This window comes from Gopherus flavomarginatus, chromosome 9, assembly GCF_025201925.1.
Source record: "Gopherus flavomarginatus isolate rGopFla2 chromosome 9, rGopFla2.mat.asm, whole genome shotgun sequence".
In the NCBI taxonomy this organism is placed as follows: Eukaryota; Metazoa; Chordata; order Testudines; family Testudinidae; genus Gopherus; species Gopherus flavomarginatus.
Window position 1 is genome coordinate 58,760,054 of NC_066625.1, and position 23,127 is coordinate 58,783,180.

The 23,127-nt window shown below is 45.1% G+C and overlaps 1 protein-coding gene and 1 long non-coding RNA gene across 4 annotated transcripts in view; one reads left to right on the top strand and one right to left on the bottom strand.

Annotated features, from left to right (window-relative positions):
- Nucleotides 1-762, bottom strand: part of USP3 (ubiquitin specific peptidase 3) — a 58,239-nt gene extending 57,477 nt beyond the window's left edge. Inside the window, exon 1 of one of the 2 annotated variants that reach the window (XM_050967016.1) lies at nt 565-762. In XM_050967016.1, the coding sequence (XP_050822973.1) occupies nt 565-655 (91 nt within the window). In that variant the 5' untranslated portion in view covers nt 656-762. The remainder of the gene's footprint in view (nt 1-564) is intronic. The other variant, XM_050967015.1, reaches the window with a different exon arrangement.
- On the top strand, nt 209-19,548 carry LOC127057899 (uncharacterized). 2 transcript variants are annotated; one of them, XR_007776222.1, is made up of 4 exons: nt 209-264; nt 9,311-9,381; nt 15,698-15,768; nt 19,131-19,548. It is a non-coding gene; the product is annotated as an uncharacterized LOC127057899 (long non-coding RNA). The 2 variants fall into 2 exon arrangements; XR_007776223.1 differs by lacking the exon at nt 209-264 and adding an exon at nt 575-640.
- The last annotated feature ends 3,579 nt before the right edge of the window (nt 19,549-23,127 follow it).

The window sequence follows — 23,127 nt, forward strand, 5'->3', positions numbered from 1 at the left end:
GAGATTCACAAGCCCCTTTCCTCACATACGCTGGGCTCGGCTTCCCCGGGATAGAGTCGAGCGCGCTGCTCCTCGCGCAAACAAAGGGGGCTAAGAAGAGAAAACCTGGAATTCCTTGGCAGGAGAAGCAGCCATGAGCGGGGGGGGCTCCCCGCCCGGCACATGAGCTCAGCCCGCTAGACCCTGCCCGTCCCAGACCAGACAAAGCTCTGCAGGGAGGGAGCGGTGCAGCCAGGACACCCCACCCCGAGCAAGGCCCGAGGGGTGCGTGTGGCGGGGACAAGCGGTGGCGGGGGAGCAGCTTAGCGCCCCGCGAGGAGCTGCCCCGCTGGGGGAGGGGAGCTCGAGCCGGGCACCGGCTCTCCGGGGGTCCGCGCTCCCGCCCCAGCCCCTCGCCCCCGGAGCCCGCTCCGGCCCAGGCGGCAGCGGGCAACAATGGGGCCCCCGGCGCCCCCTACCCGGAGGCGGCTCCCGGGCTCCCTCCCGAGGCCGGGCTGGGCCGGCGGGCGCCGCTAGGCCGTGTGTCCCGGGGCCTGCCGTGCGGGCCGCGCCGGGGACACTCACCGCTGCAGCACCAGGAGGAGGGCGAGCCCTGCGGGAACCGGGCCGAGCCGGGCGCGATGCAGACGCTGGAGCCAAGGTGCGGGCACTCCATGGCACAGGCGGGCGGCTCCTCACAGCAACTGCGCCCCGCTCACAACAGCCATCTTAGAGCCAGCGCCGCGATCCGCCCGCCGGGCCTTCCGCGCCGCCCTCCCGTCCGCGCGCCGCGATCCGTCCGCCGGGCCTTCCGCGCCGCCCTCCCGTCCGCGCGCCGCGATCCGCCCGCCGGGCCTTCCGCGCCGCCCTCCCGTCCGCGCGCCGCGATCCGCCCGCCGGGCCTTCCGCGCCGCCCTCCCGTCCCCGCGCCGCGATCCGTCCGCCGGGCCTTCCGCGCCGCCCTCCCGTCCGCGCGCCGCGATCCGTTCGCCGGGCCTTCCGCGCCTCCCTCCCGTCCGCGATCCGCCCGCCGGCCTTCCGCGCCGCCCTCCCGTCCGCGCGCCGCGATCCGCCCGCCGGGCCTTCCGCGCCTCCCTCCCGTCCGCGATCCGCCCGCCGGCCTTCCGCGCTGCCCTTCTTTCCGCCCTCCGTAATCCACCCTCCGCGCCTCCCTCCCGTCCGCTCTGTTGCGATCCACCCGCCGGGCCTTCCGCGCTGCCCTGCCGTCCTCGAGTGGGCCGCTGGCCCTTTCGCGCTGTCCTCCCGTCCGCACGCTGCGATCCGCCCGCCGGGCCTTCCGCGCTTCCCTCCCGTCCGTACAGCCTTTGGGGAGGGGCTTCTTCCAAGCCCTGCCCATACAATAAGCTCCGCCCAGGTTATTTGAAAGGTGGAGGACCGCTGACAACGGCTGGCTATTGGGGGGGAGGGGGCAGGGTTGCCAGGTGACCGCTTTCCCCTGCAGCCTCTGGTCAGGTCTAATGACCGGACACTGGCATTCAGGTTACTGTGGGCTGGGGGGAAGTGGCAGCCTGTTGCCCGGCCCTGAAGGGGCAGCTCCTGCAGCGCTCGGGCCGGAGGAGGCTCGTTTGAGGCGCACGGTTCACAAGCCTGCAGCAGAGGACAGGGCAGGAGCCCATGGCAAGCAGGGCAAGGGGCTCCCAGTGGGTACGGAATGTGCCCCAGGAGGGAAGAAACACGAGCTGCCCTGCCAGCCAGTGCTTTCCCGCACCGCGCTCTCAGGCACACCTAGCTCACCACGGTGGGAGTTGTGAGCCAAGTGATGGTTTCAGAGGCGCTGGTGCAGGCTGTGGTGTGTACAGCTGTTCCCCAGCCTGGCTTGTCATAGAGTCATCATCATGGTGTAGGGCCAGGTCATCTAGTCTGACCTGTATATCACATGCCACTAAGCCCACCGAGCACCTGCACATTAAACACAACAACCAAAATTAGACCAAAATATTACAGCCCACTATGATGTGCCGCAGGCAGAGAGTAGGTGGGACCGAGGTACCCTTGTGCCCAAGGACTGTACAATGGCCGGGAAACAATATATACTCAGTTATTCCCAGCAAGTGTACTGCATGCTCACGCTGCAGAGGAAGACGAAAAGAAAGTCCTTCCCAACCCAAGATAGAATCATAGAACTAGAAGGGACCTTGAGAGGTCATCTAGTCCAGTCCCCTGTTCAGTCATCTAGTCTAGCACTGATAGCAGGACTAAGTATTATCTTGACCCCAGTGGTGGGCAACCTGCGGGCTCCATGCGGGCCATCAGGGTAATCTGATTGCAGGCCACGAGGCATTTTGCTGACGTTGACCGTCCGCAGGCCCAGCTCTCTGTGGCTGCGGTTTGCTGTTTCGCAGCCAATGAGAGTGGCGGGCCACGAGGACGTGCTGGTCGCTGCTTCCCACAGCGCCCATTGGCTGGGAACAGTGAACAGCGGTCACTGGGAGCTGCAGGGGGCCATGCCTGCAGACGGTCAACATCAGCAAAATGTCTCACGGCCCACAATCAGATTATCCTGATGGCCCGCAGGTTGCTCATTGATCTAGACCATTCCTGACAGGTGTTTGTCTAACCTGCTCTTAAAAATCTCTAATGATGGTGATTCCACAACCTCCTTACGCAGTTTATTCCAGTGCTTAACCACCGTGACAGTTAGGAAGTTTTTCCTAATACAGATGTCCCCGGGTTATGCAAACCCGATTTTCGCAAATCCATACTTACAGAAAAAGTTCCATACACTAGAAGTAGGGTACGTTGGGTTTTTGTTTTGTTTTTGTTTTTGTTTTTTTTGCATAATGGTTGGGTATACATTTCCAACTTATGCAAAATTCAAGTTACGCAAGGTGTTCTGGAATGGAATGCTTGCGTAAGTCAGGTAGCATCTGTATCCAACCTAAACCTCCCTTGCTGCAATTTAAGCCCATTGCTTCTCCTCCTATCCTCAGAGGTTAAGAAAAACAATTTTTCTCCCTCCTCCTTATAACAACATATGGCAATCAGTTAGACCCTGATCATGTGAGCAAGAACCAGCCAGCCACGCACCTGAGAGCATGCTCTGTACCACCTGAGCCCTAGCCCACTCCACCCATCTCTGGCCCACCTCTGCAGTGGCCATCTGAAATGCTGCAGCATGAGCTTTAGAAACATGAGACATAAACCAGAAGAGAGTCCAAGGGCTGTTGAGCTTTGTCCCCTACCATCACAAGCAACCCGTGATACAACTGCACTCATAAATTTGTCTAGCTCTCTTTTTCTTCCAACATAGGTTAATTGTAGTATTGACAGGTTCTGAATATGGAACACAGCTCTTGTTTTGTAGGTGTAATTAGTTCTATATATTAACAACATGGGTCACTTTTTTAGATCAATGGGAGAAAGGAAGTAGATGTCTTGGCTTTAAGACCTTCACTTGGTTATATGGTAGGAAGCTGCCACTGTCTCCTTGGATGCAGAAGGACGTACCTGTCAAATGACTGATATACAGGAGCCCAGGAGTTGGAGTTCAGCCTGTGTCAAGCTGAAGAGATCTCATGGTGAAATAGGTTATTGTTTGGTATCCAGTGCTAACAGATTTCAGCTGGATGCAATACAGTGGTGGAGGGTCTGATTGCTGATGGGGCCAAGGAAGCTTTAAGAGAAGGGATGAGGCACGTCAGAGAATGGAAAGAAAGCAGAAGTAAATAAGAATAAGACTTTTTTTATCAAGATTATACTTTTTTCCTTAATCTCATTCTCTGAAATGGCTGAACTCTTTTTGTTGAAGCTTTCCAAAAAAATTCAGCCTGAAAATGTTCAGCCCAAATGGTTATAGTTATGGCAAAGTTATAAGCCACTAAAAGCAGGGTCTTATAAGGGACAGTATTGGGTAACCTTAACTACCAACTGTACCTGAAGTAGCAGTCCCCTATCCAATATTAGGTGGTATCATCTTGGCCTCTAAGGTCCACATGCACTCAGCCTCCATGCATTTACTATAGCTCTGGACATTTAAAAGTAAGCGTGAAGCAGACTAAATGAAATTTGTATGTGGTGAGACAGAAGTTATTCAAGCTATCTCTTGTTTATGATGGTACAGCCCATGGTGCTTGTTGACTCTGAGATCTATTCACAGGAATATGTCTTGTGAATATTTTTCTATTTTTAAAAAAGTGTAGTATATTAATTTACTTTAGAGATAAGAAGGTGATGCTTCTGTATCTTCTGGGGACTGTTCTCTTGCTGCAAATATATTTGCCTTACACGTTAAAGAAAAACAGTTACTTCACTTAGAATCTTTAAATAAACTTCCTGCTTCTGTAACATAAAGGTCACAATTAAGTGATAAGAAATAGTGCAGGCAGGCAGACAACATAGAAGGCCATTATATCAATACAAGCGTACTACAGAAAAAAAAAACAGTAGACTTTCTACAGTAACATGCAACGTTGAGCATTGTAATAATGGGGGCAGTAAAGATCAGAGGATTGCCTGTTGCATTCCAGTATCAGAGAGGTAGCCATGTTAGTCTGGATCTGTAAAAAGCAACAAAGAGTCCTGTAAAAGCAGCAAAGAGTCCTGTGGCACCTTATAGACTAACAGACGTGTTGGAGCATGAGCTTTCGTGGGTGAATACCCATTTCGTTGGATGCATGTAGTGGAAATTTCCAGAGGCAGGTATATATATGCAAGCAAGAATCATGCTGGAGATAACGAGGTTAGTTCAATCAGGGAGGATGAGGCCCTCTTCTAGCAACTGAGATGTGAACACCAAGGGAATCCTGTGGCACCATATAGACTAACAAGCATATTGGAGCATAAGCTTTCGTGGGTGAATACGCACTTCGTCAATACGTCTGTTAGTCTATAAGGTGCCACAGGATTTTTTGTCGCTTGTTGCATTCTTCTGAGTACTGTTGCAATACTTCTGAGCCTTGCATTCCTTTGCTCTCTCTCATTTTTGGCTGCATTCTGCACTCCACGTGGACAATAGGCACAGGTACAGCCCGTGACTTAAGTGTTACAGCACCATTTAATAATGCAGATGATTTTGGAACTACCATCTCAGTAAAGATTCTCTGATGAGGAGTTTGGAAAGCATCCCATACAGCACACTACTGAGCCACAAGAAGTCTTGGGAGAACATTGTCTTGCTAATTAACATTAATGGAAATTCTGCATGGTCCTGAAGCGGGAAGAACAGACTCACTAAAAGCACATATGGTCCAGTTACCCACAACATCATAAACAATTTAGATTAAGCTCAGTGGAGTTTTTCCAGCTGTGTAGCTAAAAGCAGGATTTAGTTCAGAGACACAGTATTTTGAGTTAAGTTACCACTAGTGCAATGCTTAGTGCACTAAACTATGGCGTTTCTTACATATGTCCCTCAAATGGGATGAGAGCTCTCCCATACACTGGACCTGATGAATAGGATGTGTAAATCCCAGTACACATTTTATAGGTTCTTTAGAAAGTATAAACAATATTTCATATAACAAAACCATATGATACAAATCAAGGAATTCACTGCATTAATCCAAGGAAATAAGAAGGTTTTTCTTTGTGGTTAGTACATTTCCATATTAGCCAGGGGGTTATTTTGCTTCTTTTCTCTGGTTGAATATTTCTTCACTCTGGACAATTAAGAGAGAGAGAGAATAAATTAGCACAACCGTTCCATTGAGGGTTCATTCTCTTTTCCAAGCAATGCATATGTTTAACACTGTCCCCTATTTGTCACATTGTTTTGCACAAGCCAACAGAAACCTTTGCTGGGCCTATCCAGCTCCCCTTGAAATCAAGAGGGGTTGTCATTAATTTTGATAGCACCAAGATTTGGCCTGCTCTACCTCTTATAACAAGTATGTGAGGCTGAGAGTGTTATGCCAGTAGCACACTCAGAAGTCAGGAGTCAGTTAATGGAGATGTTTGCAGGTAAAATAAATACACGGGGGATGAATGTGGGGTAAAGCTGCTGCAAAACTCTTGTTTTTCCAGCTTCTTCTATATTTTATTTTGAAGCACCAAAACAAAGTAAATTAAGTCTGATTTGTTTAAAAAAAAAAAAAAAGCAAGCATGAATGTGGATCTTGGTATGAATCAAACAAGCTTTGCTTGAACTCTAGTAATTTATTAGTTCAAATTTTCATTGTTTCAACGGGTTTGCTTCACAAGTAGGAAAATATAGAGCAAGAAATACCACCTCAGGACTACCCATAGACTGCGTAGCCTAATGAATTAAGGCCAGATCATCAATGGTTTCTAGCCTGCTAACTTCCACTGAAATCAATGGAAGTTAGCAGCCTAAATACCTTCCTGTTGGTATGCATACTTCCACCTTTTCATGTTCTCTGTATGTATAAATATCTCCTGTCTGTGTGTTCCATTCTGTGCATCCAAAGAAGTGAGCTGTAGCTCACGAAAGCTCATGCTGAAATAAATTTGTTAGTCTCTAAGGTGCCACAAGTACTCTTGTTCTTTTTGCGGATACAGACTAACATGGCTGCTACTCTGAAACCTTTGAGGTTCTGAGCCTAAGTGTCCCCTCTTACTCCCATTAAAAAAATCCCCTTCTTGTCAACCTGATCACTTTCTGAACATTTTCTAATCCAAATTATTTCATATGTAAATAACAAGGCAAGTGGGAAATAGAACAGTTCAGACATTGGGGTAGATCTGCAGATGCTGTAAATCGTCAGAGCTCTACTGAAGTAACTTTATTATTTACTGAAGTCAATGGTACTATGACAATTCACACCAGGGGAGGATCTATAAGAACAGCCACACTAGAAGAGTATCAAATATTGGAACAAGATAAAATGAGGCCCAGCTCCCTCTTGTACCAATCTGGGTTTATGAACCCCAGGAAGATGCCAAACTATCCACAGTTGCATTTTAACTTGTCATGTGAAAGCTCACTCTAATAACATAGCTTTCCTTATAGCTATCACTACCTTATTTGATTTCCTCCAAGGCGTTTTTAAACTACGAAAAGTTTTTAGATTATATTCATTTTATAATACGTGTGCTAGTCTCAGTGAGTGTGGAAACAGAGATTGAGATTGAGCCACCACCCACCTCCAAAGTGAAGTTGAGTTTTTGGTTAGCTTTTATCCCCTTGGAGAAAAGTCACTGGATTTACAATATCACATAAAATATCCACAGCTCCAAACACCTATATTGAATGGAATGCATAAGTCTTACATTTTCTGAAGGAAAATGACGAGTGCAGATATCAAGATAACTGCTGCAGTACATCCCACAGTGATTCCAAGCACCAAGCCTGCAGGAAAATCAGTGCATGGTTAACTGGAGAGAATAGATGTCTTGTGTCTTTACATTTAATTTCACCAATGACAGACACAGAACAGAAGACTGAATGTCTGACAAAGCAGCCAGATGGTGTTGGTTTCCACTGCTGCCTGTGCTCCAGTAGCTTCAGGGCAGAGCTGGTGACAGTGCCACCACTCCACGAATGACTTTGTCTTGTGTTACCTCTGCTGATGACAGAAGCAGCCCTTCTATATCCGATTCCTCCAGTACATTGGATACAATTTCTTTGGTACCTTATTGCACATCAGGTGCCCTGTCCACAGTAGCTGGACAGTACAAGAACTGTCACCTGTCAATATACCCCATGGAAAGGCAGGTCAGTGCTGAGCCATAAGCTCAAAAATTTTAACTTGTGCTAGAGTGAGCAGCCATGGTATTAACTGGCAGCGGCAACAAGGAAGTTATTCATGTTCTGGAACCTAAGGATGTGAATGGTCCCCTCCATTGCCCTGGTAAAGGGGAAGAACACCACCACAGCATGCTTCCCTCCCTCTGAGAACCCATCAGTCAGGACAGAACATGGAGCTGGGGCTCAGTGACAGGGAGCCTAGCCAGGGAGCAGCCATGGCCTGCAGCATGTTCTCCTCAGGACCTGGTGTATTTCTGATTGAGTAATGGATTGAATAGGGTGGCAGATGTGAAAGGGAGTTACTACTGCTGGAGATGGGTCTAGCATGCAGCTTGTGGAGGGGAAAAGGGAGAGAATGGCCCATGGCAGCAAAGTTCTTATGGAAGCCTTGTGACCCTGGTGTAGACCGGTCCTCAGAGAGTAGGCCAGAAGGAAAGAACATCCTCTGGAATGTATAGGGGGCATGTAGGAGGGATGCTCCACTTTTCCCACAGATCCTCAGATTCCATGAGATTTGCAGACTTCCCTCTCCCCACTCCATGAGGCTGCATATCCCTCCACTCAGAGACATGTGGGAGGAGTACGATCACCCTGCATAGCACAGCAGTTCTGCAGAGGGGCCCTGCCTGGTAGTGGACCAGTCAGCAAGGGTGAGGATCAGCCAAGGAGCAGGTCATCTGTGGGAGACACAGCAGCCTGGGTGAGAGGATTCTTCCCTTCTGGGAGTGAGCAGAGGGTTTACCCCTAAGCATATCAGATTAAATAACCTGCACCCCTGAAACAGTGCTTCTCTTTGGGTTTCTCTGCAACTCCCCAACTCCTTTGAGAATGGTGCCCCTATCTCAGCTTCCCAAGACCTCAGCTCTGGATCCCAGCATGATTCTGTTGGTTGTGCATATTCCCATGAGTGCGTACAGCAGTTCAGCATCATACAGTATGAAAAGCAGAAAGTTGGAAGGATCAAAACAGACTAAACAAAAGATCTGCATTAGAATATCCCCAAAGCCCAGTGGTCAGGGCACTCACCTGAAGGTGGCAGGTCCCCATTCAAATCCAGTTTCCCACTCAGGCAGAGGGAGACCTAAACTGACCGTCTCCTACATCCTGAGTGAGTATCCTAACTAGACTAAAGATTATAAGGGAGCTCCTCCTTCCCCACCCTCTGCCCACAGGCCATTTTGTTTTGGACTCTGCAAACCACTTAAGAGGCCGACTGCCTAACTTCCCCCAGTTTGTGGACCGCCACCAGAGCTAGCCTGCAGTCTGGTCTTGGCACCTATCTCTGAGAAGAACAGGGCTTAGCACACACGCTTCTGGTCAGCATCTCCCATTGGCAAGGCTGGCTCCAGGCACCAGCCCAGCAAGCAGGTGCTTGGGGCAGCCACGGGGAAGGGGTGGCAAGTCTGACTCTTCAGCGGCAATTCGGCGGTGGGTCCCTCACTCCCTCTCGGAGCAAAGAACCTGCCGCTGAATTGCTGCCGAAGACTGAAGCGACAGCGGTAGAGCTCCTCCTGCCCATTGGGTACCTTAAGCAGCTCCCACTCTAGCATGCTGACTTTGTGGATCACACTCTCAGGTGCTTAGCTCTTCCCATTCATTGTATAGAGCACCAAGGCGCCCAACTCAGGCATTGTGGATTGCAGTGTTGTTTCTCTGATTTTCTAGGTGCCATGACATTCAGCATTCCAAGGCCTACGTCCTTTCCTGGATCTGAGCCAAACCAACCGGGAAAATGGGTCAGTTGGTTTTAAATGGCCTTAGTTAATTTAGTGGGATATTTATGATTAATATTTATGAATTTTAACCTACATCTGTCCCTTCAATGTAATGTAATTCAATTAAGTTGCTCCACTGACATAGTGGGAAAGTAATAGGAGACCATTAGAGCTTACTGGAATGATTGGCTACCATTGCAATTCATTACTTTTAGAATAAAATAATCCAAGTAATAACAGATATCATTGACTGGTGAATGAATCTTAAATAAAAAGGTATCAGCTTACCTACATCAGGCCCTTCATCTTCCTTTCCTGTTTGTTCACACGCAGGAGCTAAAAACACATACATTACCACCCATTGGTCTTTGGCATTATGATAATGAATTCAGTGTTATTTTTAGCTTCCTTTTTCATCGCAACTCCAGTTCAGTAAAGCACTTTAAGCACATGCTTAACTTTGCTCACTTGCTTATGTGCTTTCCTGAATTGTGGTGTTTATGAATAAAACAGAAAAGCTAAGAAGTTTCTTCATTAGCTCAAACGTAGCCAGACTGATAGCTTGTAGAGCAGCCTTTAGTAGTCAAGATAAGTTACAAATGCTTGAGCAAGTTTGATTACATCCAGCAGAGAGCAGTGGTGCACACAAGTTATCAAATACATGAAATTGTAAAAGGCCCATTTTAATGTCACACAATGGGTATGCTTGTAATGCAGTCTCTTTGTCTACTGAAAAATATCCACTTTGAGTGTTTGGAAGAAGGAAGTGTTACAAGTGACTTGCCAACGGAGGAATAAAATGTGGATTGCTGGGGAGAATCTGACTAGGAAGATTAGCTGTACATGATCTCTGGAATGCTGAGAACAAAGAATTCAGATTAAAATCATCCTTTATGTTTTATACAAAGAATAAACATGAAACTTCTATAACTATCTGATTGGGAGCTGGATTCTACCATCCTTATTCAGATTGAAAGGTAACAGTTTGAAAGCAACAGTCTAATTAAAATTATGGCTAAAAAAATCCTATGGAGGCTATGCAGAGGTTGCATGTCTCTTTAGAATGTGGCCCTAAGAATCAGTGCTATAGCATAAAAACATCTGCTGCTGAGCATAGCAGAACACAATTCGTACCCTACTTAAATACCTATACATAATGTTCTGCTACAGAATATGTGCAGACAGCTACCATGGACTTCAACAGGAGCCATCCATGAATATCTAGGGCCAGAATTCAGCCCTAAGTTGCAGGGCTGCCCAGAGGATTCAGGGGGCCTGAGGTCTTCGGCGGCAGAGGGCCCCCGCGTCGGTGGTAATTCGGCGGCGGGGGGGTCCTTCTGCTCCGGGACCCACACCCGAAGTGCCCCAAAGACCCGCAGCGGGAGCTCCCCACCGCCAAATTACCATTGAAGACCCGGCACTTCGGCGGTGGGTCCTGGGAGGAAGGACCCCCCCACCGCCACAGAGCCAGAGCGGAAGCAGCTCCGGGGTCCCAGGCCCCGCGAGAGTTTTCCGGGGCCCCCGGAGCGAGTGAAGGACCCCACTCCAGGGGCCCCAAAAAACTCTTGTGGGGGCCCCTGCAGGGCCTGGAGCAAATTGCCCCACTTGGCCCCCCCCGGGTGGCCCTGCTAAGTTGGTAGCACTCTGCATATTCAGAGTATTTATAAAAGAAGTAAAAGACACCAAGATCAGCTTCATGATTGTTAATGTCAGTTGTGTTTTTCAGTAATGAGAGAGAAAGAGAAAGAGAGAGACACCAAGTCTGTGAGAAGCACAGGTAACTTTGGCAATAAAAGGATAAGGGGGAGAAGCAGCAGCCACACCACGAGTCACGTTTTGTCATTTGTGTTATTTATTGCGTAGGCAGTTCTGAGAATGGCCACCTGAGGTCAGTCAAAGTGTCGGTTCTCTAATACTTACATACAAAACAAATATTAGAGGACCTTAAGGTTGTAAAATCAGGCACTCAAAAAAAGTTAAATTTAGGCTCCCGTGCATATGCATTATAATACAGTTTTAATTACATGATCTCATGACATATTCCACAGGAGTCCTGCCTCATTCAGTGCACAGGATGAATGTTACTCAATTAATCAAGATTGTGTAGGGAATTGTGCTGTTGTGTGCAAGACTATTGGTCTCACTGCTGTAGAAGTGTGAAGGCAGGGGACTGCAGGAAGAAAAAGGTCTCCTGGTTAAGGCAGTTGAATGCTGCCCTGGAAAAGTGGATTCTACCCAGCCTCTGGCACAGTTTTCTATGCGATACTGGGCAAGTCCTGTAAACCAAGTTTTCATAGATGGCCACTAAGAGTGTTCTTTATTTATAGATGCCCAACTTGAGACACCTGGGGTCTGATTTGCAGAAGTGGCAAGCAGCCACAACTGCAGTTGAAGACAATAGCAGCTGTGCTCTGAACATATAAAGTGATAAATATTCTGAAAAAATCAGGCTTTAGGCATCTCAAACTGAGCATCCAAAATTAGAAGATACTTGACAATTTTGGCCTTAATCTCTGTGTGCCTCAGTTTCCCATGTGTACAATGGGGAGAATACCTTTCTACCTCAGGGTGTGTGTGTGTGTGTGTGTGTGTGTGTGTGTGTGTGTGTGTGTGTGTGTGTGTGTTAAGATAAGTTTATTAATATTTGTGAAGCACTCATCTATGACAGAGATGAGTATAATAAAAAAAAATGATGAAATTAATTCTTTGTCTCAGGTCACCGTCCCATGCTGCACTGAATAAACACCTGGCTTGGACAATTTCAACCTAAACAGTTAAAGTTTGTCCAAGTTATCAGCACCTGAAAACGGGGTTTTATAATGGAAAATATTAGGCAACCTTAGCTATCTGCAGTGCTACCAGCTCTCCCTAAAGCAAATCATACCTAATCAGGACAGTGGGTAATGGACCTTTAGATGCCCACATATCATACCATAGAGTACATTGTACATACCCTGAGTACACTTCTTGCAACACGTTGTCTCATTAACAAATCTATTTCCATTTCCCGCACAACCTCCATAAATGAAGGTCCTACACTTCTTCAGCGCATGATCAAAATACCACAACAAGTAGGTCCCTTTACAATGTCCAAGATCCTTCTCCAAGAGGCAAACACGGTCTGTATGAAGAACAACAAGGTTAAAATCAGAACATTGGAGATGAAGCAACTCTGAATTAACCTAATCTGTTTTCTTTTGTTCTGATCTACTTAGCACCATACAGTAATTTAAAATACAGGATTTCACACACAAAACCACTGAATTCAAAGTGATATGATCAGTTTCTACTGACCAACATATACAATAATAAAGCCCCTTAACTATAATGCATTCCTCAGCCAATCTCATCCCCAAATGTCTGCATTGAGGGGCTCTGCAATGTTTCTACGGAAGATTATCAAGTCTGGGCTCTGGCAGATTGGTTTGTTATCAATAAGAAAGCCAGAGTTACCTACCATAGATATACTAAGAGGATAGATATACAACAGATTTTATTAGCTTAATGGCAGGTGTATAATGGGCCAAAGTCTACTCAGTTACACCCATTAGTTCAATGAGGTTGCACAGGTAACCAAGGGCATAACTTAGTCCTGTGTGTTAGTAGGAACCAATTCCTCTATGACATGTGGTATGGGACTTGAAAGTCTCTTTTACGGGCCCAGACTTCTTGCACATACACAGCAGTGTGGAGTAGTAGATAGGCCAGTGACCTAGGACCCAAGAGATCTGGGTTCTGTTCTTGACTCTGCCACTGATCTGGTGTGACCTTGGGAAAATCACTTCATGGGGAAGTATTCTAGTTTTAAGATTTCAAGTTCTCTGGAGTATGAACTGTCTCATGTGTTTATATAGCAGGTCCCTGATTTCAGCTGAGACTTCTTGATGAAATTATAATATATAACAGTGTATATGGAGGGGAAAGTGGGGGAGCTCTTTTCGTTCAGATCAAGCCAGCAGTGTTATATATTTTAGGAAAGAAAGGCTGAGAATGTTGAGTGACACATCAAGTTCAGAATGTCTATCCCTGGTTAAGAATCTAAGCCTCATGCACTTGAAGAGTATTACACATGATTTCTTGGTGGTATCACCAACAAATGCTTTAAAACAGCTTTTTTGAATTATAATGTTATCAGTCACAACCCCTTTTCAAGAAGAGGAAAAGCTTTCAATAAAAAACTGCTTGTGTGATCATGTTCTTATTTTTGTAAATTTAAATGCTAATTTTAAACCTACCGATCCAAGGCTTTTGGCCATCTAATACATCACCAATACAATGAAATCCCAGCAGCTTTACAGTAATCATTCAGCAGCTCAGCCAGCCAGTCACCTACAGAAGCTCCCTCTCTACCCTCCTGCTGTATTGTTGTAGGAAGTACATACTCAAGAGCCCTCTCCAGAAACCTCATCAAACAAATGCAGAGCACCCAGAGGGTCACCAAATTCAGGCCATTTTGGACCAATGAGGGAGCAAGTTTCAGAATCCTGGAATCCTCAAAGAGCATGCCCTGCCAGCTACCCCCTCTTTTATAAAAAGGGGGATCCAACTGACTGCAGTTGTTGCAGTATTCAGATTTAAGAACACACAAAGTAAAGAGACAATTGATGGTCTCTTGGATAAATTATTTCCACCCCAGTTCCCTATGTGTTTTCCAGGGGGCACCCTGACACAAAGTAAGGTAATTTCAACACCCAGAATTGATCCCCTTCATTCCCTCTCTTTATACTGTAGCTCTGAATGAAACCATCTGAATTTCCATTTTCCATTCCAAGTGACTTATTCTCAGTGGTGATGACATTTTTTGCAGCATTACAATTGTAATGAAGATTCTCACAGTTGTAGAATACGTGCATAGTTGTATAGTGAAAAAAGCTGTATTTACTCTAAACTCAAATTCAAGTATGTATCTGAGATCTACAGAGCAATTGTGTTCCTGTAAATGTGACACAAGAAGCAGATTGGAATTAAGGTAACCTGATCAAAATTGCTTATTATGGACAGGATCCATATGTGTTGGATAACACAAAAGATTCTCTAGAAAGAGTGAGACTCAGCATTCTGCTGACATGGTCTATGGCAGAGTTGGAATTATAGACCAGATCCTCAGCTGGTATAAAGTGATGTAGCTCTACTTACTTCAATAGAGCTATACATTGATTTACACCAGCTGAAGATCTTGTTCTATTTGTTTTAAACCACATTGAAAAATTGTTTTCCTCTCCTTCATACTGGTGACTCAGGATGACAAAAGGCACAATTTGATGATGTGCCACTCTTAGAAGAAATTTGACCTTTCGCATGATTTGTGTTTTGCCCAGAGTGATGGCTCTTTCCTGCCCTTGACAACACCTCTAAACTTTGAGACAACTGTGGAAACATACCTGATTCTGTCATTTCTGAGCTTATCTGCAAAATTCAATCCCTAGAATGGACATTTTTAAAGGCTACTTTGAAATCTTGGGTAACTGGTGACGCGAGCTCAGGGAATTGGATGCCTCCTTCAGAGGCAAACATTCATTCTCACACTTCCACAGCACAACCTGGATAAGGAAATAATCTTTACCAGAGTTTTGGAGCTGTGCTCTGGTTCCGCTCCAGCTCCAGGCAAAAACCTGCAGCTCAACTGCTTTGAAGCTGCTCTGCGCTCCAGCTCCGAGCTCCGCTCCAAAGCCCTGATCTTTACTCTAGTACCTTCATATAAGAAACTCTTCAGAGCAACCATGTAATTGGCAGGACAGTGTCAAGAATTATAGTTGTGAAGATGAGCAATACAAATTTGCTCCAAACTTGAGCCCTAAAGGAAGGCAGCTGAATTAAAATGCACTGATCCCATAGAGCACATTCTGGTAGCAGCAGTACTTAAGCTGCAGTTGAAATTTGCAATAGTGGAGCACTATGTGCAGCAGACAAGACAAGGAACTGCAATCTGTTTTCTAGCTGCAGAAAAGAAGCTTTGGGGGAAGAAATTAAATGCTAAACAGACATTCACAAGAACTCCCAAAGGCCTTGCCTGTCTGGGCCTGTATTACAGATTTTACAATAAAATGATCTCAAGGATTCCAGTAGAAGCCTTTTTGAACAACTAAAGTATTTCCCTTGTAGTGTTTGTAACACAAACCTTGCTTCATTTTCTGGCATGCATTAGCACAATGCTTCAGAGTATAAACAAAAGAGAAAGGGATTGTATATTTCACTCAGTTTGCGTAAAGAAAATAGAAAAGAGAAAATGGAAACAGCAATCTCCATTTTTAAAAAGTCTCCAGTTTTAATTACCTAAGATGTTATTCGTAACTGGTAAGGAATTCTTTTAAACTGAAAGTTCTCCTATGTTTTGCAGTTTTACATATCAGTCTAATCAATTGTTAAACTGCCCATCTTCCTCTATGCAACAGTGTGACTGACATCAAGGTAAGAGCCAACAATGTTATTTCCTTTAACTAGCTTTAGGGCTTGCTAACGCTTACAGTAACTGCTTATGTAAATTTCATGTGACAGTCTCTTCAAAAAGAACAGGAGTACTTGTGGCACCTTAGAGACTAGCAAATTTATTTCAGCATAAGCTTTTGTGAGCTACAGCTCACAGCTCACGAAAGCTCATGCTGAAATAAATTTGCTAGTCTCTAAGGTGCCACAAGTACTCCTGTTCTTTTTGCGCATACAGACTAACACAGCTAATACTCTGAAACCAGTCTCTTCAAATGCAATCTTGCAAGTAAAATCATGGTTGTGTACTCATGCTTTTGTAAAAGCAGCAAAGAATCCTGTGGCACCTTACAGACTAACAGACGTTTTGGAGCATGAGCTTTCGTGGGTAAATACCCACTTCGTCAGATGCATGTGATACTCATGCTTTTAACACTATTCAGTGCTCAGGAGTATTCATTACATCCTTTCATTGGTCAAAACAGGTCATTGTCTATCTCGCACAGGGGTTCTCAAACTGGGGCTTGGGACCCCTCAGGGGATCAGGAGGTTATTTTATGGGGGTCACGAGCTGTAAGCCTGCACCCCAAACTCCACTTTGCATCCAACATTTATAATGGTGTTAAATATATTAAAAAGTGTTTTTAATTTATAAGGAGAGGGTCGCGCTCAAAGGCTTGCTATGTGAAAGGAGTCACCAGTACAAAAGTTTGAGAACCACTGATCTAGTGCAACTGATTTCATTCCACTATGACTACAACATTATGAACATGTTTGGTCTAAAGATTTTGGAGAAGGCTAGTTAAGTAAACTTGGGTGTATTAAACAAACAAATAAACAAAAAAAGCCTGACTCATTTTACATAAAGTGCGCTGGGGATACAGAGAACTCCAGGTTCTCACAAACCTCCTGATGAAGTGGAACCCAACACTGTCCATTAGACTGAAACATTTGGCACTCAGGCTGTGTTGGAGTTGACCAAATCAGTCAATCAGAGAACAAAACCACAAGGAAAATTTAAAGGAGCTCTTGCATAATTTAGGAGCCCAAGTCCCAGTTAGCTAACACATGGGGAAAAACACAAAGCACAAATTTTTGCATTGAAAATATTGAATGCTCAAACTGTTTTCAAGTTTTAGATATTCCTCCCTCCATGAATAGCTTATGAACAACTTTAAGTGAAATAGAGATGAGCACTTCAGAATCTATCTGCAAGATTCAACTAATAAATGATGTGTTACAAATTATTTGCTTGTTGCTAGTGTACACCAAAGCATTTAGAGGGGTAGAACTAGAAAGGATGGAATGAAGACAAGAGAAGGGAAATTTAGGCTGAGTCTCAGGGGGAAAAAAAACAAGTCTCCTAATAGCAAGATCTAGTAGGCTATGGAAGAGACTTCCAGAGGAAGTGATGGATGAAACCTTGTCTAATCTATTTATATATGTCCCAAGCCAAGCATTAGAAAACATCCTGCCAGGAGCTATCCTGCACTGGTAGTGAGATAGACAAGGTGAACTAACGGGTCTTTTCCAGCCCTAATTTCTGTTTGTACAATACACAGCAGTAGAAGCATGGCAGCTGTTTCAGTGTCTGTAAATTGTAACTATACACAGACTGTATAATTTCCCCCCCTACATTAAACAAGCATGTTTGTAGCCAAAATATTCTGCATGATATTTCTCCTGCACTGTTTGTTGTAAGCCCCAAGGCATCTGCCTCTGTGCTGCACATACTTAGTTCGAGTTTTGTTTAAATAACTCTCCACTGTTCCCTGCATATATCTGATCCTAGTGCCACTTCGCTCTAGTGGACGTATATGAACAAACAGGTTTGATGGCTCAGAACACTTTTGTCCTGGTCAGTTTCTATTCTAAAGTTGTGAGTAAGCATCTCTGGGCAAAATGCCTCACTGTTCGCAAGGCTAGCACAAGGCCCTTAACTTAGGATGGGCTGAAATGAGATGAAATGCCCTGGTAATTGGGGGCATTTCACCCTGGGATAGTTGAGAAGGAATCCTAATTCATACGCTCATAGACTTGTCCATGGGACAGACAAATGGGAGATTTCCTAGGACTTAGTTTTGCAACATTCCTAGTTCCTTCTCCTTTACTGGATGCAAAGTAATTTTTCAAGCTCAGTTGTTCCCAGTGTTCAGCTGCAATCTGAATACAAAAGGCAGAACTGGCTCAAACTCCCTTTCCCCCAGGCCTCTGCCTGTTTCTAGCACTGTAGGCCATTTGAAGGTTTGTTTCCAGGTTCCAGATGGAACTGGAATGAGAAATGGTAAAAGACAGCAGGAGGAAGGGGTGGTTATTAGGATTTTTCACCTGCTCTGAGGTGGGAAACCATGGGAGTCTCCTGAGAAACTACGGTATGTTCTTCATTAGTTTCCCAAAGCAGTTCAGATAAGCACCCACACTTTTGGTTGCTTATATACACAGCAAACCCAAATTCTGAACTGACTGACAATATCCAAATGAGAATAAATCAGCCACCAATTTACAGAACCTCAGATAGAGACCTTCTGTGGAGTGCTGGAGAATGAGCCAACACTTCATATCCACAGCCCTTAACTTTTAGATGCAGAAAAGGACCCAAGTCATAGTTTGGATCTGGACTTGCTTTAGACACTAAAAATAATGTCCAAGACACTCAGATGTAATTCTAGTAGTTAAGGTGGTGAAATCTTGCCAGGAGGAGAGGATCAGGAAGCTATAGTATTTAGTATGAGCTGAATTTTTAATGTTACGAAATACTTTACAGGCTGGAATTTTTCTACTAGCACCTTGAGGAATGTGGTGTTACCTCATGAAATGGAACTAAACTAAACTAAACTGAAAAACTCCAGAGTTATCTCCATCAAACATTTGACAGTTTATGTAATAAGGTAAAAGAGCCAGAGAAGTGTTTCCTATTTCAGGGTTGGCAATATTCAGTTTGGCACCAGTTATATATCTAAGATCCAACTTCTCATAATCTTGCAGAGCTAAAAAGAGGAGTTTTTCTATGACTGTAAAGGGGAGATCCCCAAACTGTCCAGTAGAACATACAGCACTTGCTTCTAGCCAGCTGTGAGGTACCAGACTTCAAATCATGTCCAGGGAAACCATCTTTAGGAAATTTTAACAGATTTTTAAACATGTACTGACTATAATTTCTCTCCTTCTGAGTCCTACACAGTTAGACTCAGGGTCAATGTTGCAGGAATTTCAGTGGCCAACAGGGATCTCCTCCAGCTGGCAGTAGTATACAAAGCACACGTCATCTTGTTTCAGGAAATACACACTACTACTATCACTCAACAATCAATCCATGTTTTTGTTGTTGTGTCTCACCTCCATTACAGGGATATTGCCTGTACCTAGGATGGCATCCTACATCAAGGAAGGCATTCCAGCAACTCCAGTCTCATCATCAGGTCCAAATGATATAATCGAATGTTAGGCTATAAAAGTGAAGGACCTGACCCTTATCAATGTCTACAACCTTCATCTGCCAGCTGGCCAACTCCTCTCCTCCCCACCTTCTCAGGACCTTCAGTCTATTGTGGCAATTTTAACTTACACCATTCCCACTGGCGATACGCTGATGATGATGTGAATGGAGTAAAGCTAGAGGAGTGAGTGTTGATGGTCGACCTGCAGCTTCTTTACGATCCTAAGCAGCCACCACTTTCCATAGCAACAGGTGGGCCTTGGGTTCTTCTCCTCACTTTGCCTCTTCTACAGTTAGAAGAAGCTATGCTAAGAATGGAAAAGTCAAAATAAAAGCCAATCTGACTTACCATCATCCGGATAGATTTGTTCAGCTAACGTAGAGCATCTCTTCATACACTGCCTGTCAGTGAAGAAGCGATTCCCATTCCCACCAGCACCTCTGTATGCAAATGGTTTACAGCGATCTGTGGTTTTATCATAGTAGAGTCGGATCCCAATCTTGTCTCCATGTACACCTTCATCCATTGGCTCATTACATACTGTTCCAGGAAACACCAAAATGGAAAGCATGTTACTCACAGACAAAGTCTACCTGGTAATATTTACAATGGCAAGAGGTGATAGTTTATTCTGGTATAATTTCCCCATTTGGCCTGATAATGTTCTTATTGCTACATTGAAGTGCCATTTTAGGGCTGCTGGCCCAGTGTTCTTGCTGAGAGCAACCTCGTGGTAGACCTCTTACCAAGGTGTATCCTTTGCCCCAAGGGGTGTCGGGGGTGGCACGAGGAAGAATCTCCTGTGGAGAGGCTGCAACACCATTTCAAAGTCTGCGTCAACCCAACAGCTGCACTGCCAACACATTCCCTTCTCCGAAGGAGTGAGGGCCAGAATATTTAGACTGTCTAAATCACTTTGCTTTGAAATTTCTAATGATAAATAAGCAGAATAACTTTTGTAAATGCATTTTGTAAAAAAGTTATTTTAAAACCAGACATCTTTCAGGCCTTCAGACAGCAAAAAAGGCACTAACTCAATTTCTCCTCTCCCGACTTTTGCTGGTCACCTTTAGAGACTAAAAGCTATGACCGTAGCTTCTTTCATGTTAGTTTTTAGAGCCAATCCTGTTAACAAACAGCCAAAACCAAACAAGCTTTTTATATCTCTCTCCAAAGCTAACAAAATACCACTTCACTGTGCTGGCTGGACCACAGCTTGCTTTGAGTTTCTGCACCAGTGGAAACTGTTCTACAAGTCTGACAGTGGGGTAACCTATTTTAACCATGCAGTAGTGACTTAAAGCATAGGCTCCTATGTTATCAGTCTCAACCCAAAAGACTAAGCTGTGAGTAAACTTGGAGTTGGATAAGGGTTAATAGCTATCTTTCTGGTTCCATTTTAAATATACCATTAGCTCAGATGATGGGCAGCTGACACCAGTGAGTCATATCAGACAACTGAAAGATATGTTGGAAGAAGCTGTAGAGTAGTTTGCAATCACAAGCAGACTGTTTAGTTCTTTGCTTTTGTTTTGCATTGGAGGAAGATATGCATAGAAATTAACGAGCAACATTTCCTTGTTCTTTTGGCTTTTTTTTTGATTATGGGAAAACATGGTTATGAGCATATGATTATGGGAAAACATAAAGCAGTCAGAGCACAAGACTTTGCACAGCAATATAGACCCTCCAGGAGGAGCCAAGGTTATTTGGGGCCAGATTGTAACCATCCATTGCCTGGTAATGCTAGAGGAGAGGACACAAGAAGACTATATCTGCTCCCTCTAGGGCTACATCTACACTACCATGGTAAGTCATCCTACTCTAAGTCGACATACCATAGGTCGAGTTACTGTGGAGTCTACACCGCGGAGGATCAATGGGAAAAAATCTCCCATTGACTTACCTTACTCTTCTCATCGGGGTAGAGTACAGAGGTCGATTGCAGAGAGATCTGCAGTCGATTTGGTGGGTCTTTACTAAACCTGCTAAATTGATCACTGTTGGATTGATCTCAGAGTGTCAATCCCAGCTGTAGTCTAGACCTGAAAAGGTCAGGTATAGTCAGTCTCTGTGCTCTGATTCTATCAGCACAAGCTGACCAGAGGAAGGATGGAATGGGGGCAGCGAAGTCATTGTCATTGTCCCACTCCTTTCCTTTTGCACTGGCTAATGGTGCTGGCCAGCTGCAGAGAGGGAAGTACACTGCACCAGTGGACATTATCTCTAATGTACAGACAGGGAATTGAGGCAGATGTCAAAAGTCAGTGGCAACATCAGGAACTGAAATATAGAATCCTGCAAGATGAAGATTGTGAGACTGGAGCCCTGAGCCGTCATTCTTCGTTGTGCAGTCCAGGGTCAAACTGTAATTGCCTTAAAGACTCCACTCCTCTTGGATAAAGTTCAGTCTGAACATGGCTCTTGGCTACCCATGAGCCAGTAACTTGAAGGAAGCTGTTGGGAAGAGGCCCTGCCACTTGACAAGGATCCTGTGCTCAGCATAGGTCATGAGACACTGACTAGTAATACTGGTTTGTTGTTCCCCTCACACACATTTCTGAGTTAGTGGCCGGCCCTCTTCGCTGCTCCTTCTCTCACTTCAATTGCCCACAATGGCTATTCAGGTGGGAGTAAGAGCTGCACTTACCACTGCACCCCCCTGCATAATAATCCTACCAATGACCACTATTCACATAATCTTGTATGGCCTTGCTACTCTCTGTGCACCCCTGTCATGCACCCCTCTTGCTCCAGCCCTCAGAACATGCAGGCAGAGTGGCCTGCACACTTCACAGAGCTCATTGCTCTGAGAAGTTGCTGAATACTTGTGCTTTGGCTCTCTGCACATCACTCAGCTGCCTACCTCAGTCAAGCATGGTCTGAACCGAGCTTATGTGCTGAAACGCCCACTTCTTCATAATACAAGTCTTAAGTCTGCCTGTGCACACAGTCTCCTACTCAGCTCTCAGAGTCAACACAAGAAGCACATCCTGTGAATGAAGCAGATGGAGCAGAGACGCTGCTGGGAGGCCAGTGACAAAAATTATCCTATTATTATAGGAGTTATTTATGGAGGGATCAAGAATCAATACAAAGTACAGTGAGAAAAATGCTGTGTTCCATTTTTAGCAGGAAGCCTTACTAAACAGTACCTCTCGCTTCTTGGCTTGCTCACTGTCTGGCTCCCTTTTTATCCAGGCTAAATGGCTTTCTGGTGTATACAGCCAGGACAAATATAGTGATTTACCATTACACACCTACTATTTGGTTTCTATCTAAAGCTGACGTGAGAGCTCTATGCATTTACACTCAAGGAACTGCTGGAAAGATCCCTTCACTTTCTCAGAAAAATTGCTGTTGCCATCTTGGAAGAATAATTCCCCTACCCACATCTCACCCACTTCTCCACATGTACAAAGAACACTGTTAGTCACGGCACTGACCACAGAACGTCTCTCTCCTTCAAGATTAGTTTGTTATTTCACCATTTCTCTACTATGAAACTGCCAATAATCTAGGCTCTCATTTATGCCTTCTTCACTTGGTGGCAGACACCACTGTTTGACAGCTAGCCAGAAGGCTTGACAGAGAAGACTATTATTGGTACCCAAACCCCGCTGTGCACCCTTCATACTACCAGCACCCAGCATCCCATGGGGACTCAGATGCTCAACTCCACTCTGAGTACAGTGAAGGATCCTCATTAAGATAAACCATGAAACTAATTTTGGTTCCAGATAAGAGGGTGATCCTAAATCAAGCTGACATGGGACATTCACAAGCTGCCACGAAAGACCAGGTATGGGTCCAATGTTTGGAAGAGGACTACAGACAAAGAGAGCACTAATAGGGTTAATATTACTATTTTTCATAAAGCTGCTTTACAAACAGCAACTCATTAATC